General features: G+C 39.3%; 2 protein-coding genes across 14 annotated transcripts in view; both read right to left on the reverse strand.

Moving 5' to 3' along the window:
- Positions 1-14,040, reverse strand: part of LOC123959982 (voltage-dependent N-type calcium channel subunit alpha-1B-like) — a 68,850-nt gene extending 54,810 nt beyond the window's left edge. For all 13 annotated transcript variants that reach the window (XM_046034397.1, XM_046034394.1, XM_046034392.1 and 10 more), the window contains exons 1-6: positions 13,252-14,040; positions 12,178-12,371; positions 7,049-7,169; positions 5,997-6,126; positions 5,528-5,587; positions 4,911-5,017 (exon numbers count right to left, since the gene is read on the reverse strand). In XM_046034397.1, coding sequence (XP_045890353.1) covers positions 4,911-5,017; positions 5,528-5,587; positions 5,997-6,126; positions 7,049-7,169; positions 12,178-12,371; positions 13,252-14,009 — 1,370 coding nt within the window. In that variant the 5' untranslated portion in view covers positions 14,010-14,040. The remainder of the gene's footprint in view (positions 1-4,910; positions 5,018-5,527; positions 5,588-5,996; positions 6,127-7,048; positions 7,170-12,177; positions 12,372-13,251) is intronic.
- Positions 14,041-14,889: 849 nt separating this feature from the next.
- Positions 14,890-15,147, reverse strand: part of LOC123959780 (voltage-dependent N-type calcium channel subunit alpha-1B-like) — a 69,804-nt gene continuing 69,546 nt past the window's right edge. Inside the window, exon 18 of the mRNA XM_046034060.1 lies at positions 14,890-14,924. Coding sequence (XP_045890016.1) covers positions 14,890-14,924 — 35 coding nt within the window. The remainder of the gene's footprint in view (positions 14,925-15,147) is intronic.

Consider the following 15,147-nt stretch of genomic DNA (forward strand, 5'->3'; position numbering starts at 1 on the left):
GAGGGGGTAATCATTACAGTGACTAATAACTTAGTTATCACAGCAATGTTGAAGTGTGAGAATTGTTTTAAGACGCGCTTGAAATAATGTTTTTGTGTCCTGCAATGCCTGACCACACGATATAATAGCATGTGATGTTATGTAAAATACTGCTCAATACTGCTCTTTGTATAGTCATAGATCCTGTATTCAATTTTTAAAAGTTGAAACTACCCTTTGCCAACTTTAACCAACTTAATGCTAAACCCGAGTAGGAATTTCCTGCCTTAGCCCAAAAATAAAAAGTCTGACAATGGTTGTTAATTAATTAGAGGTAATATTGCTTTTATATAGACATAATATTTCCACATGCCATCAGAGCAGGGGCGTCCCTCTCTAACTTCAAGAAGCTGTTGAGAACTCATCTCTTCCGACAATTCTCTTGTCTTGAGACCACTATTTCTTAACTCTTATTTCTTCTTCTAGTTATTTATCCCATTGATGCCATATGCACTAATAGCTCTTACTAGTATATATTGCTGCTCTTACTAGTATATATTGTTACTTGTAGATCTCTTACTTTATTGATGCTTTATTGATGCTTGTATGCTTACCCCACCTTTGCATTAAAATCTGTTTTTATAACCCATTTTGAGTAAATAATCATCATTCATTCACCCTAATAACCTTGTACAATAACCACATACTTGCTTCTTGTTCCCCATGTGGATAAATACTGGCTGTGTGTGTACTGTGGAGCTGAAGGCTTTAGATGCTATTACTGCAGCAGTATTTAATGTACCTCAGGTAGGACGGAGGGATATTCAGTGTAAAAAGGCCTGAGTTTGCTGAAGGTGGTTGTGGGAGAGATAGATTGACCACCACAAAAGGAAAAAAAAACATTTTAAAGACACTGACCTCTAAATGACAGAATTAAAGAACCGTAATTTATTGGGTGCTAATCAAACACTTTGGAATGTAACTGCTGACACCATCAGGGGTTTTGGTACCAGAGCAAGGTTTCAATTGAAAGCTGTCAGACAAGGGTTACTGTTGTGTTAAAAAGGCATTCTGGGTTTAATTGTTTTATACATGAAACTAAGTTAAGCACAAGATGAATGGTAGTTAGAGAGGGTTGGATTTGGAGGAGAAGGGTAAGGGTAAGGTGTGGGTAAAGGGTGTGGGGTCAGGGTGGCATAGGGAGGTTCCCCACCTGGTCACACCTTGTTGCGATCTACTTGGGGGAAAACAGTGGTAAAACAAGGTACATCACATTTATGGATGCTTCACAGACAAACAAAATAAAGCATACGTTTGCATCAAATGCCAACAAAATAGTTTCTATTAATAAAAATAAATCTACAATAATATATATTTTGGTTGGTAGCAGACAACTGGGTGAAAAATCCCAGTAAAAAATTGACTCCACAATGGTTTCAGCTACAGTATACTGTTTCAGGCCACATGCAGAGAAAATAGCAGGTGTGATTGGATGCTGAATGTGCCTGTTATTTTTGGAGGTTCAGTGAAGTAACACACAAATCAAGACTGTTGCTGATTATGAGCTCAGCTTTGTTCTGTAATTGCACGCTGCTACAACTTCTAAGTCTCAACCAAAACATAAAATAAAAAGGAGGAAATCCCAATAAAACAGATCTCCTGCGAGTATTAACACTATTAATTATATTAAAACAGATCATACCAACATCATACCAAGCCTAAAAACCGACTTATCACTAGCATGTGAAGCTGACATTAAAAGGCAGTATTACAGTTTGAAAATCAAACGTGAAATGCACCAAGAAGCCACAGATTGGCCTCAACATTTGAATGGTTCCAGTAGGTGAGATGACAGAATGACAGATTTGGCTTTGATGGAATGCTATGGTTCAGTGTCTTCGCCACAGGCAGTCAATCAAATGGATTGCAAGCAGAACAAGCTCTTGAGACATGCATGGTGAGCGAATGACAGTTGACTATCACACATGATTTTCTATCTGCAACTGGAGAACATGGGAATGAACTGGAGCTAAACAGCCTTTGCAAATATTTTGAGTTTGATTTAACCTGCTATAGCATCAGATATATGGGACCTAATAAGTAAGAACAATATAAAATCAAAACTATGGAGATCCAAAGTCAATATAAAATGAAAAAATCCAACATCATGAAATAAATATTATATATGTCTCTGGCTGAATATTTCAAAATTACTCTTTTAAAAACATTGTAAAAGTGTCTTGAACATGCTACATACGTGATATCATACTGAACGACTGAAGTTAAAGCTGCATGTCCCAGGCAAAAAAAATCAGCATTTTCACCACCTGATGATCCATGTAGAATACATGGAAATAAAGAAACAACATTGTTCTTCTATGGCAGGGTATAGCTAGTATTATGATAAGTATACTAAAAATAAGTTAACTGACATCCAAACTAATGTAGTTAGTTTATTATATATGAATTATTATATTATGATATATCTATTGACCTTGAAAGTATCACTTGGTTAGCACTGTAAGCATTATTTCAAAAGGTTTTATTAATTCTTTAATACTGAACATTGGGTCTCCATAGTATACAGATAGTCAGTCACTGAAAAGTACTGTATATGAGTTTCACATATGAAAAAGTATTCACAAATGCTATTCAGCTCAGGTGTGAGCTCACAAACTGCATGTTACTGGAAATTATGTAACAGTATGGTCATAGGACAGTCATTAAAAACGTGATCACATCATGCAGTCTATCTAATGTGCATGCTAAAATCACAGAGATGATCGACATTCCCTGAGATGTATGCCCTCCATTGGCAGCTTGCTTGTTACATTAGCGTACCTTTGGTGAATTAATAATAGAGAATGTGAAATTGTTGGTATCATTCCAGCCCAGGCAGAGGTGTGGCGAGGCAAAGTGCTGATGAAAACAACTCCCTTTCAGAGGCTCCATCAAGGAAGATGAAGACGCAGATGACATGCCCCTCTTTAGCAGAGGAGAGCATGGGAAGGACCATTAGCTAAGCACATGAGGATGTAAGTGTGTCCCAGGCAAAACAGTGCACATTGCAAAAAAATGCCCATCCTCACAAGCAATTTCCCTTCTTATACTGCAGGTTTTTATAGCCTAACAAAGGAAAAATACACCTCAAAAGCTGATGGAAATACAATTTTGCTATTTGGTTCCTTCTTTAAGCACCATTTAGAACCAATCATCAACAATGATGCATAAAGAAATTCAGTGAAGATGAGGTGATTTTCCACCGACTGTACCCTTTAAACATGAAGTGTTAATGGCATTGTTTAATGTAGGAAACCAATGAAGTATTTGGTAGTGGTTGACAGATATGGGGTTTTCCTATGTCGATAATTAGAGAGCAGGGTCGCTGATATCAAAACAATGAAAAGTCATGTATAATTCCATTATTCCATGCAGAGTACAATCTAATATAAATGTTAGTTTAGCCAGTAACGTGTTGTTATAGAAGGGGGGGGCACTAACATCGTTACACAGCAGCTCACTGACAAGGCTGCTGCAGATGTGTCCCCAGATATTTTTGTTTATCGGCATCATGAGTGCAGGTATTGGCCGTTGCCGATTATCTCAAAATGCCAGATATCGGTCTATCACTAGCATGATATTATACTTGTGTTTCAGTTCAAAATGTTGGCATTTTGAATTTTGTTCATGCATTATATTTTGAGCCCAGAATGGATATTTGTTTTGTTAAATTATTGTAATGATGATATAACTAGTCACAAAATAAATACTGAAATTCACTAAACAACTAAGCCTGAAAGAAATGTTGGTGTATTGTTTTTTTTTTTAATGAATTTTAATTCATACTTACTTTTACTGAAACAAACAATAGTATCATTGAAGAAAATAGAATTGCATTCCTCATCCTGACATGCCTTTAAAGAAAACCTGGATATGTTTCAAGAATTAAGACTGAATATGTGAGGAAACGACTTGTTTTTGCAGTGCAAGCCATGTATGTTTTCTCTTTCACATACATACACACACAGATACTGACACAGACAGGCAAGATGAGAGAGGGAGAGGAGGCATTACCCCATGAAGCTCCTTCAAAATGATCCCGGCACAGAAACAGGGAAAGGATAATGTCAATAAGCACACTGCACAACAACACAACACTCACACACACTTCATACTCTTCCAAGATTTGTTCAGGATTTTAGTTCCACCTCCCATCTGCTTAAGTTAGAAGATAAGTGATTTTTCTTTTCTTTTCAATTTTCTTGTTGTGCTGATGTTCACATCATCACATCTATTTAAAATGATTAACAACAAATTATTAAAGTGATTAGCAGGCTTAGATTAGGAGAAGCTATGACCAGCAGTAAAGGCAAAACTATTGAGTTAATGGCTTACAGTTTGTATATTTATATAGCCTTCATCAAAACATTCCAAAATAATTTCATGACATTCATACCCATTTGAAAGAACATGAAATGGCATTGTTAAATCTAAGAACAAAATATCAAAGATATACATACTAATAGAAGTGTTAGCAATGTTAGAAATAACTGTAAGATAGCTGAATTACAGAAATATAATGTAACAATTTAATTGTCATATGAAATGATGTCACATAAAACACCATATTGATGATTATCTATTAATTCTACCCCTATGAACACAGGAAGGAATTTAATCCAGTTTATGTTTTAAAGATACTGTTCCTTTTTCTTCTAATGAAGATGGACATAGACTAGATGCTGCAGGATGGGTTTCTGTCCCCCACAGTCCAAATTACACATGTTCTAATTGAAGTTGGGTATTTATATTGACAAACCAGATGTAGACACCAATCACCAGATCTAATCTGATCTGATGATCAGGATGAACTATTCACAAATTGGAGAAATCTTATTTTATGACAAAAAGGTGGGAGTTATTGAACTTACGAAAATGCAAAAGCCACCAGCGCCCCACTGACCACTATGAAGTCCAGAATGTTCCACAGGTCTCTGAAGTAGGCACCGGGATGTAGCAGCAGGCCAAGGTCCACCATCTAAACCAAAGACACCACCTGTTATGTCTTTTTCTTTATTTGTTGTTATATTTGATAACATTTTATTTATTTCCAATTAATTTAATTTGAATATATAACTATGTTATTAGGCCTGTAGTAAGAGAGTTTATTATTTCAAATCTGTGATGATTATTGATTATCCTATAATATTTATATTTTGAATTTAACTATATAAATTGTTACTTCTGATTCAGAAATGGGTTTAATCATCATTGTGTTAGATTAATCAGTGAAAGACAGTAAAAGACTTGATTTATATGAAAATACAGGACTATTAATAAAAAGGAACAGTAATGCAGCCCCGTCCTGACACTGACTGATCCTGACACTGATTGCGCTAATGTCTACATTCATCACTTAAGTACTTTCAGTAATCAGAACATGTAAGTAGTCAGCAACTCAATTCTGATAAATTACATAGTTTTCAGAGACTATAAAGTCATGAGTCATGTCACTTGTGTTTAACTGTATATTTATCCAAATGCTTACCTTGATCACCATTTCAAAAGTGAAAACCCCAGTGAAGGCGTAGTCCAGATATTTGAGCACCTGTAAAAGAGAGACTCAATCAGTTCTGAAACAGATGACAGAGAAATTAAGAAACATTTTCTCTGGGCTCATGGCAAATGATCATGTGTGTGTATAATAACCATGTATGTAATATCAGTCTGTACGTTTGTCTTCTTTGTTTTAGGCACTGCCTGTTAATGTGTAATCAGTGAACACTGGAGTCAATGATTCACTGGAAGGTGTAAAATAGTGTTTTCTGTCTTCTCATTACTGAACAGATCCATTTACTCATTTTACTAACAGGCCAAAGTCCACACTAACAAGAAAAAATTCCGGATAAAACACCTTTTTAAAACAGTTTTGTACATGTGAATTTAGTGAATATGTATTATTTGTGTGCATGTGTTTATGTGAAAAGATGATATGTGATGATAACTATGTGTCTCACATTGTTGCGAGGGGCATTCGTCCAGACAGGATCTTCTGCTGCCAGAGCTATACTGCTCATAGCAATGACTACCAGGATGGACATCTCAAAATAACGCAGTGTCACAACATAGTGACATAACCGCCTCACCCTGAGGAGAGACAGTTAGGGACAGACAGCGTGAAGGGAGAGAAACAGTTAAGACTGGGTTATCTCATCACTATTAATTGGTAAAAGCACACATGGGCTTAAGGCAAGGTTCAAAATAAAGCCTGGCTCTCAGTTACTAGACCTTCATCAGGGAATATGCTCAACAAAGACAAATCTGGGAGCTCCTTGGTAGAGCAAAAGCCGTGTAACCACAGGCCAGCGATCTTTGTAGTAGGTCATGCCCAATAACTGTGAAAAATACCAAGATATATGCAATATACAAACATTAGCGGAATTTAGGAAGGAAAACAGTCATTTAAATGGTTTCCAGAATACAGTATGAATCAAATGTATGTGTGAAACCTATCTATATAGATACAACAAGATGCAGTTGACACAAATTATTTATACTATGTGCTGCAAGCAAACATACTCTGACCTCAAAGAGTTCATCTCATCAGCACACAGGTAAATGGAGAACCTTACCCTAAAATAACCAGCGTTCCTGTTCATGTCCGACATATAAATCAGCTACCACTGTCTACTGTGTGTGAGTAAACAGCTGACAGACACTGGTAGTAAGAGGCACTGGTCTCTTGAGGAAGTGCACTTTACTGCTACTACTTCTACTACGTGTACTTCTACTGCTTTTATTAGAACCGAAAGCAGAGAAGGGAGGTGGAATCATAGTAACAACAAACACACAGGCCGAAAGCAGAGAAGGGAGGTGGACTCATAGTAACAACAAACACCTAGGCTTGCTAGAACTAGTAAGTACATAGTCAATATGAGGATATGCTAGTTTATAGATATGAAATAAAAGACCTGATATTACCCAAGCCCTGCATGGTTTAACTTCAATTGCAGGTGGGAGGTCCCACAGTGAGGTGATGAAGGGAACTAAGGAGGTTGAGGTGACTCACGGATTGGTCTGTCCAAAGATGAACATGGAGCTGTAAGGCAGGATGGGTTTGGGTCCACTTTGACCTAGATCCTCCAGGGTCTTCTCATTCATGGTCATTGTCTCACAGTCAATACTGTTCACTGGGAAGACAGATAGTTTGATTACAGCAATGCAAGGGTCATGACCCTCAGATTTGACTACTGACCAGCCTCTGTCTTCAGTATGTAATTTACATGAATAACAACCCCCGAAAATTGTCACATCTAATTTATTGCCATCAAAACACCAGTGTAGAATAAATTAGATTTCTCCAGCTTCTGCAAGGCACAGACCGACACAAAGAAAGACTCTTCCCCATTATCATTTAACCAAAGCCAGGCTCTTTGCACTGGACGTTGTCAGACTCCAGCTATCTACAGACATATGTTTTTGATCATGTCCCTGTTTACACAACTATTGGTTTCATTACAGCTTAATTTGGGGTTACCCTTGCGCTTATACTCTAAAGCCATATGAAGAGAAAAGAGTAGGATATAGTAGGATTCAAAAACTGAATGAATGAGGCGCAATATGATTTATTGAGAAAAGCTTTAGAGCAGACTCTGACTCCCAGTCCTTAGGGTTTGAGGCTACAGCAGATCCTGGCAGTGTGCAGTTCAGAGGGTGTTTCAACCTTCAAACTTTAAACAAATGCTTATTAAACAATATACTATTTAGCAAAGGTATCAGCATGCTGGTTACCCCAAGATGGAGTTCCTTTGGTTCCAAGTTCGGTTGGATACTCATTCCACTGTATCTCTGTATACTTGATGAAAGTGTACTTACAGTGAACAAAATTATAAACGCAACACCCCATTCATCATGAGCTAAACTCAAAGATCTAAGACTTTCTCTATGTACACAAAAGGCCTATTTCTCTCAAATACTGTTCATAAATCTGTCAAAATCTGTGTTAGTGAGCACTTCTCCTTTGCCGAGATAATCCATCCACCTCGCAGGTGTGGCATATCAAGATGCTGATCAGACAGCATTGGTATTGCCCAGGTGTGCCTTAGGCTGGCCACAATAAAAGGCCTGCTTGTCACACCTCGGAAAGAGCCGTCAGAAAATATGATTCCTCTAAGGCCCTGTCAACACGAACACTGGTATTTTCATAACCCGTGACTTTTTTTTACACGGTTTGGCCGTTTGTACGCACGGAAACGCAGTATCAGGTCACTGAAACCGAACATTTTTGAAAACCCCTGCCAGGGTGAGGATTTTCAGAAACGCCGGTTGCAGTGCTGTCATGTGGACAGTAAAACCGGGGGTTTTGCCTTGCGACGTCAGAGTGTGCGCTGTTATCCGCTGTGTTTGATGTCAGATTGTGCACCACTGCCTGCTTTGTTTACAATTTTATTAGGCTCTGATTGGCCAATGCAGCTTTATGGTTAGGGCCATATCACCGCCAGGTGGTTTGGCATGCTCTTGACAGCGCTTGATAGCGTGTGTTTGCGTTTTCATGTGGACAGAGATTTTTTTTTTAAACGGAGGAAAAACTCCAGTTATAAAAATAACTGTCCATGTGGACTAGGCCTAAATGTCCTCTGCCTGGAGATACTGGGGAAATGGAAAAGCGTCTGTAGCTAGATGCCTTAATGTAAGTATGAGAAACAGTCGTTGCAGAATCCATTTGTTGAAGAGAGAAAAAAAGTTGCCCCGAGGTGGGATTGAACACAACCTACAAGGTGAGAGTCCTGCGCTTTACCAACTGAGATAACATTTTGCCTTATATTCTCAACCACCATCTTATGGTGCGACGCAAAACTTAATTGCCAACCCCTGCTGTATATTATTACTTCTTCTTCTTCGAACGTACGTATTCAACATAGTGATGAGTGTCTACACTGCCTGTATTCTACCAGAAGTAGAACAAGAAAAACGTAGTGACGAAATGCACTCTGTAGTTCTGTTTGTCCGTTTTTAGCTACTGTAGAAACATGACGATGCAACAATGGTGATGTCCATGGAAGGGGGGAACCACAGGTTTGTAGATAGAAATGACTCTTTCTAAGGTAATAAAAAACATTATGTTTTGTTATGTATGGTTCATTATGTAAGGTCTTTATACACCACTGAAAACATAGTTATGGATATTATATTGCTGACAGGAACCAGGAAAAGAGATCATGGCTGTGTCCGAAATCACCCAGTACACCATGTACGCCATTTTGTAGTGCTGTCCGAATGTGTAGTGATAATTATTATACCCTATATATAGTCGACTCAATGTATCCCAGAATGCATTTTGAAAAGTAGTGTACAACTGATGATCACTAACCAAGCCATATTTACCATCATGCATTGCACTGATAGAAAAAAACAGAATGTCCAACGGTGCCGAAATAATGATCAAAGTAGTGTCCGAAAGTGTTGTTTTAATAATGCGAGTGAGCTCACTATATAGTGCTCTACATACAACTCCCTACATAGGGGGTAGGGAGTTGACAGCCCATATTTCTGCTGCTTTTCTGCACTGGCTTCCTGTAAAATACAGAACAGAATTTAAAAATCCTTCTGCTCACCGATAAAGCCCTTAATGGTCAGGCACCATCTTATCTTAAAGCGCTCATAGTACCTTACTACCCTTCTAGAGCACCAGGCTCCCAGAATACAGAGTTACTTGTGGTTCCTAGAGTCAGAGATGGGGACTCGAGTTAGAGACTCCGACTAAGTGCGACTTCAGTCGCACACACAGTGACTTGAGACTCGACTTGAGACTCGTCCTCAAAAGACCTCAGACTCGACTCGGACTCGAGGTGCGGGATTCGTGAACAATGTTTATTTTTAGGAAACGTCTGATGAAGTTGCCTTTATTCCCTCCCTCAGTTACCTATAACCTGTCTACTTAACTATCTACTTAACACGTAGCATCTGCTGCGCACGGCCGCACGTGAGAGAGGACAACAAATACCGCAGCTGCTGAGCCCATCATCATAAACTTTGGCTTTAAAACTTCATACAACAAGACCCAAACAAAGACGCGCTGATGCAACTAGGTCAGTAACCTGTGGTGAGTAAACACCAGCAGCTCAGCATTGGCCATCTAACGTTAGTTTGCTTCTGCTACGACCTACGAGAGGTTTACTCCGACTGTCGTTCGCCATGAAAAGATGAATGAGCGTTTGTTTACTTGCCAAACTTGTGGTGGTCGATTAACATAATCCTATACATCCTGCTGGCTGCCATCACGTTAATTATTGTGTTACTGTTGGATAGAAAGAGGTTCCAGGTTTATTGTTGATCATGTAACCTTACAGTTTTATTTAGTTATAACGTTACACTGTGTTGGAGAGTGGGGGATGTGTTGACTTACAGTAGTTTAAGCTGTCATTGAGTGCATTGCACGTTACATGGTTGTGCTCTGTAAGTTAAAAACAGGTTACAGCTTTATTGTTGACCATGTAACTTTACAGTTTTATTTAGTTAACTTTGCACTGGGTTTGAGAGTCAACAGGGTTTGTTCACTTACAGTAGTTTATAAGCTTATAATAATTCCTTAATTGTAGACACATTGTATATTAGGCTTCATGGTTGTGCTCTGTAAGTTAAAAACAGGTTACAGATTTATTGTTGATTATGCAATGTCACAGTTTTATTTAGTTAACTTTACACTGTGTTTGAGAGTCAACAAGGTTTGTTCACTTACAGTAGTTTATAAGCTTATAATAATTCATTAATTGTAGATGCATTGTACATTAGGCTGCATGGTTGTGCTCTGTAAGTTAAAAACAGACAGATTTATTGTTTATTATGCAATGTCACAGTTTTATTTAGTTAACGTTACACTGGGTTTAAGAGTCTGGGGAGTGTGTTGACTTAGAGTATTTAATATGCCGTCAGTAACTGCATTGCACATTACATGGTTGTGCTCTGTAAATGACAGGTTACCATTACAGTATTCCTTAGCCTATAGCTACGCAGTTTTATAAGCAACCTGGATTGAACGCAGCAGGTGATACAACATTCGTAATAACCATGACAGACTTGATTTGGACTCTATCTCCAAGACTTGAGACTTGACTTGTGAGCTGTAAAATGTGATCATAGAGTCTCCAAAAGTAGAATGGGAAACAGAGTGTTCAGCTATCAAGCTCCTCTCCTGTGGAACCAGGTTCCAGTTTGGGTTCAGGAGGCAGACACCATCTCCACATTTAAGAGTAGGCTTCAGGTGATCCCTGGACCTTAGTTATGCTGCTATAAGCTTAGAGTGCCGGTGGATCTTCCTATATTGTTATTCTCTCTCTCTCTATCTGTATGCATTCTTATCCCATAAATGCTTGTTACTAACACCACTTCTTCCCTCTCCCGTAGCTTTCTCGTCCCTCTCCTCTCTCCTTCTGTAGCTTTCTGCAGGTACTTCTGGCTCTGGAGCTGTGGGGTCTGGATCTGTGGTTGCAAGCCACCTACTGCAGCCATGTTCCTCTTTGACACCCACTACTACAATTATTATTATTAGTCTTATTATTATTATTGCTATCATTACTACTATTATTATTTTTTTTATATTATTAGCACTCTATTTGCCATTACTATTATTTTACATCTCTGTGTGGTACATTGTGCTACTCTGTTTTCTTTCCTTCTGGTCTTCTTCAACCCAACTGCTCAAGGTTTCTGCCTGTTAAAAGGGAGCTTTTCCTTGCCACTGTCATCAGGTGCTTGCTCATGGTGGGAATTGTTGGAATAATATCAAAAAGAGTCCTGTCTAGACCTGCTCTATATGAAAGGTGCCCTGAGATAACTTCTGTTATTTGGCGCTACATAAATACAATTGTGTGACAACGCTAAGACCTGATGAATATCTACATATGCTTTCTGAAATAAATTTTCTTTGGGTGTGATTCTGGAACTGATAATGTCAGATTTCACCACCCCTTATGCACCTATACTATTTAATCTGCATGTGCAAATAGTAATCAACGCAAATACTCTTCATTTTAGAGGTACCTCACCGTCCTCTTATCATAGTAAGCAATATGTCCTCTGTATTTATCATACTGTACTTGGTTTAACTGGGTGTGGCTATGGAAAAGACCTTCAGTGACTGCCATGGAAGTAATTTAGTCACATTATGTGTGCATTCTGTAGGGCTCAGTTGGTACTGACTTTGTATAAGTGTGGTCTCTCCAGGTGGAGAAGTGATAGTCACAGGAGGAATTTGGATGGAGCTCTGGCCAGTTTGTCTGACGTTCCTCTGGTTGTCTGAGTCCTCTGGTCGGGCAGGAAGCCAGTTGCTCCCCCCAGGGCCCTGCTGGGGTGAGATAGCTAGGGACTCCCCCACTGAGTTACCAAACCTGTCCCTAGAACAGAGATACCATCTTAGATATTAATACACAGTATATTCTCATATTGCACACTGAATAAAGGATGTGGGTTACATGATGTTTGTGTCTCAGTGACATTTCATTTGACTTAACAAAGTCTGGTGGATCTGTCTGAGCATTAGTAGTAGTAGAAACACAATTTGAAGGGTCACTGTAAAAATATCGAATGTGAGAAATTTATAGTAAATCCAAACATAAATTATTTGATGATCTCTCTATCAGTGCCATTTTTATTTTCCTTAAAAAGGTAACTGTCCTCCAAAATTATTACAGTGATATAATTTGTTTTGTCTCTGTTCTCCAGCGCATTGGATTTGAAATCAAACAGTGACTATGAGGTACTGATATTCAGCTTTATAAACAGTGTTCCAATTACACTGTTGTTTTTGAAGTAGGAGGGCTTACATGGGGAACGTGGTTCATGAGATTGGTTACTATTACATTCACTTAAACCAAAATATACAGCAAAATACATGACAACAGCAGCTTACATATAGCAGTATGTATGCTGTGGCCAGTCACCCCGGCCAGATTTCAATAAACAATGCTTTGTAAGACATAATGACCTTTCCTGAGACCTTCTTCTGAGACAAGAGTTGCTCCTAAGAAGTGTCATAACATAGATTTAATGCCAAAGTACTTTCTTTAACCTCATAGTTATTGATTCAATAACAGTACAGTAGCTATACTTGATTCAATAACAGTACAGTAGCTATACCGTAGCTATAAGAGTACAGAGCTAAAAAACTGTCACAGTTCTAATTCTAACTGCACAGTATTATTAAACCGATGTGAAAAGAGTCCTGTAAAGTCACTGAACAGAGAAAAGAATATCGACTATGTACTTTATTTTTACCTGTGAGTGTGGGTCTTCTCTCTTTGGCTGGATTTCTCTCCTTCAACTGTGGATTGGCCCTTGGATCCATGAGTCCTATTTCTTCTCCTCTCTCCATTGGCATCACTGTCTCCTCTGGAATTCCTATCCCCATCCCTGTTAGAAGAACGTTCATCATTGTGGCGGGATCTTCGTTCTCCCCTCCCTCCACTGTTCACTATCCCATTGCCCCCTCGGGAATGCCGGTGTGAATGATGATGCCGATGCTCTTTCTCACTCGTGATTCCTCCACCTGCGTTGTTGTCCACCGAGCTCTGATGGTGATGCCTCCTGCCTCCCTCTCGACTGCGGGACCGCTCACTCTTCCCCTCTTTTTCCTTGCTGCCGTTGTAGTCTTTGAAGTGGCTGTGATGTACGTGGTGCAACCCGTCTTTACTGGTGTCACCGTTATCATTTGTCTCCTCTCTCATTCTGGCCCGGTCCCTGTCTCTGTGGCGGTGGTGTAGGCATGGCTGGTGAGTAACTGGAGGAGGGTCAGCAGTCTCGGCCTCCTCTGGCATGCAGGTCTTGTGATGGTGGCGATGGTGGCCGCCCAGCAAAGGTCCGTCACAAGGTTCAACAACCAGCGGCCGGTCAAGGTGGGTCTTCATGTCAGGCCGGATGTGGAGGGCCGAGGACATGCGGAGACGTTCTTCAGGCTCCAGCTCACTGTAGAGGGCCTCGCAGCTCGCCCGGTTCTGCCTCCTCAGCTGGTTGGCCCTCTGCTCCCACACTGACATCGTCTTCACTGACTTCTGCTGCTCCTTACTAGGGGAGGGGCAGAAAAAAACCAGACAAATCAAAACCACTGAGATATTATATAAAATACTGTGTGAATAATTGTTTAAACCCTCTACTTTGATGTCAATGGCTAACAGTTTGTCATTTCTAGGATATAAGAATTTCCAATGGATATACTTACAAGCATGATTTCCTTTTAGATGCGTCACATTCAGTGTGTATGTAATTTACTCTTCATGACTTCATGACACATAAAACCAGCAGTATGTTTCATCTTACATGGTGGCACACAGGCCCTACATTCTGAATTATTTACAGTATGGCCATGGTGCAATGGAGCTTTCAACACAGCAAACCACTGGTAAATTTATCAGTCTACTATGGAGAGAGCTCATCCATGGATATGCCTGAACGAAGGCCATTCATGACCACATTACCATGCTTTGACATGCTTTTCTGTCAATGTCTGTTTGTAATTCTTTAAAATGGCATAATGCATGTACTTTTGGTTCACTGTGAACTAAAAACAGTGCATTAACTGTGGGAAATTACATGTGAACAGCAAATAACTTTATCCCATGTTCTCAACGCTCCATCATCCTGCACTTGCATTCCTCGTACTCATTCAAAACTTCACAAGCAAGCACAATGCACTATACTCTTTAAGAACTAAAAGGCTGGAGAACATGGGACTTCACTTTCTGAATGAACAAAAAAGCCTGTATCTCTGTGTTTATCACAAAAATGCAGACAAGCTCTGTTATCTTTATGGAGACTTGCTTTCAAGAATCTAAATAATGAGAACATGATTATGTATGCTTTTAAGCATGTAAACATCATCATCGACCTATCGACCGCTAGCAGGCGGCTAGGTTTACCTCAGGTAGTGATGGCCGGGGGTGCAGACATAACTCCTACAAACACATAAAGGCAACAACATTGAAACAAAGAGGGAGAGAAGGAACTTCAAAAGAACACAAACATGTTATAGACAAAAGCACAGAGGGGGTCTATAAGCTTCAGAAAAATAATAAGGGTACAAACATGTACAGCAGAAAAGCAAAAATATACAAAAACCAAAAATACGATACTGTGCAAGAGTTTTAGGCAGGTGTGGAAATGCTGTAAAGTAAGCTG

The sequence above is a fragment of the Micropterus dolomieu genome, linkage group LG21 (assembly GCF_021292245.1).
Source record: "Micropterus dolomieu isolate WLL.071019.BEF.003 ecotype Adirondacks linkage group LG21, ASM2129224v1, whole genome shotgun sequence".
Classification (NCBI taxonomy): Eukaryota; Metazoa; Chordata; class Actinopteri; order Centrarchiformes; family Centrarchidae; genus Micropterus; species Micropterus dolomieu.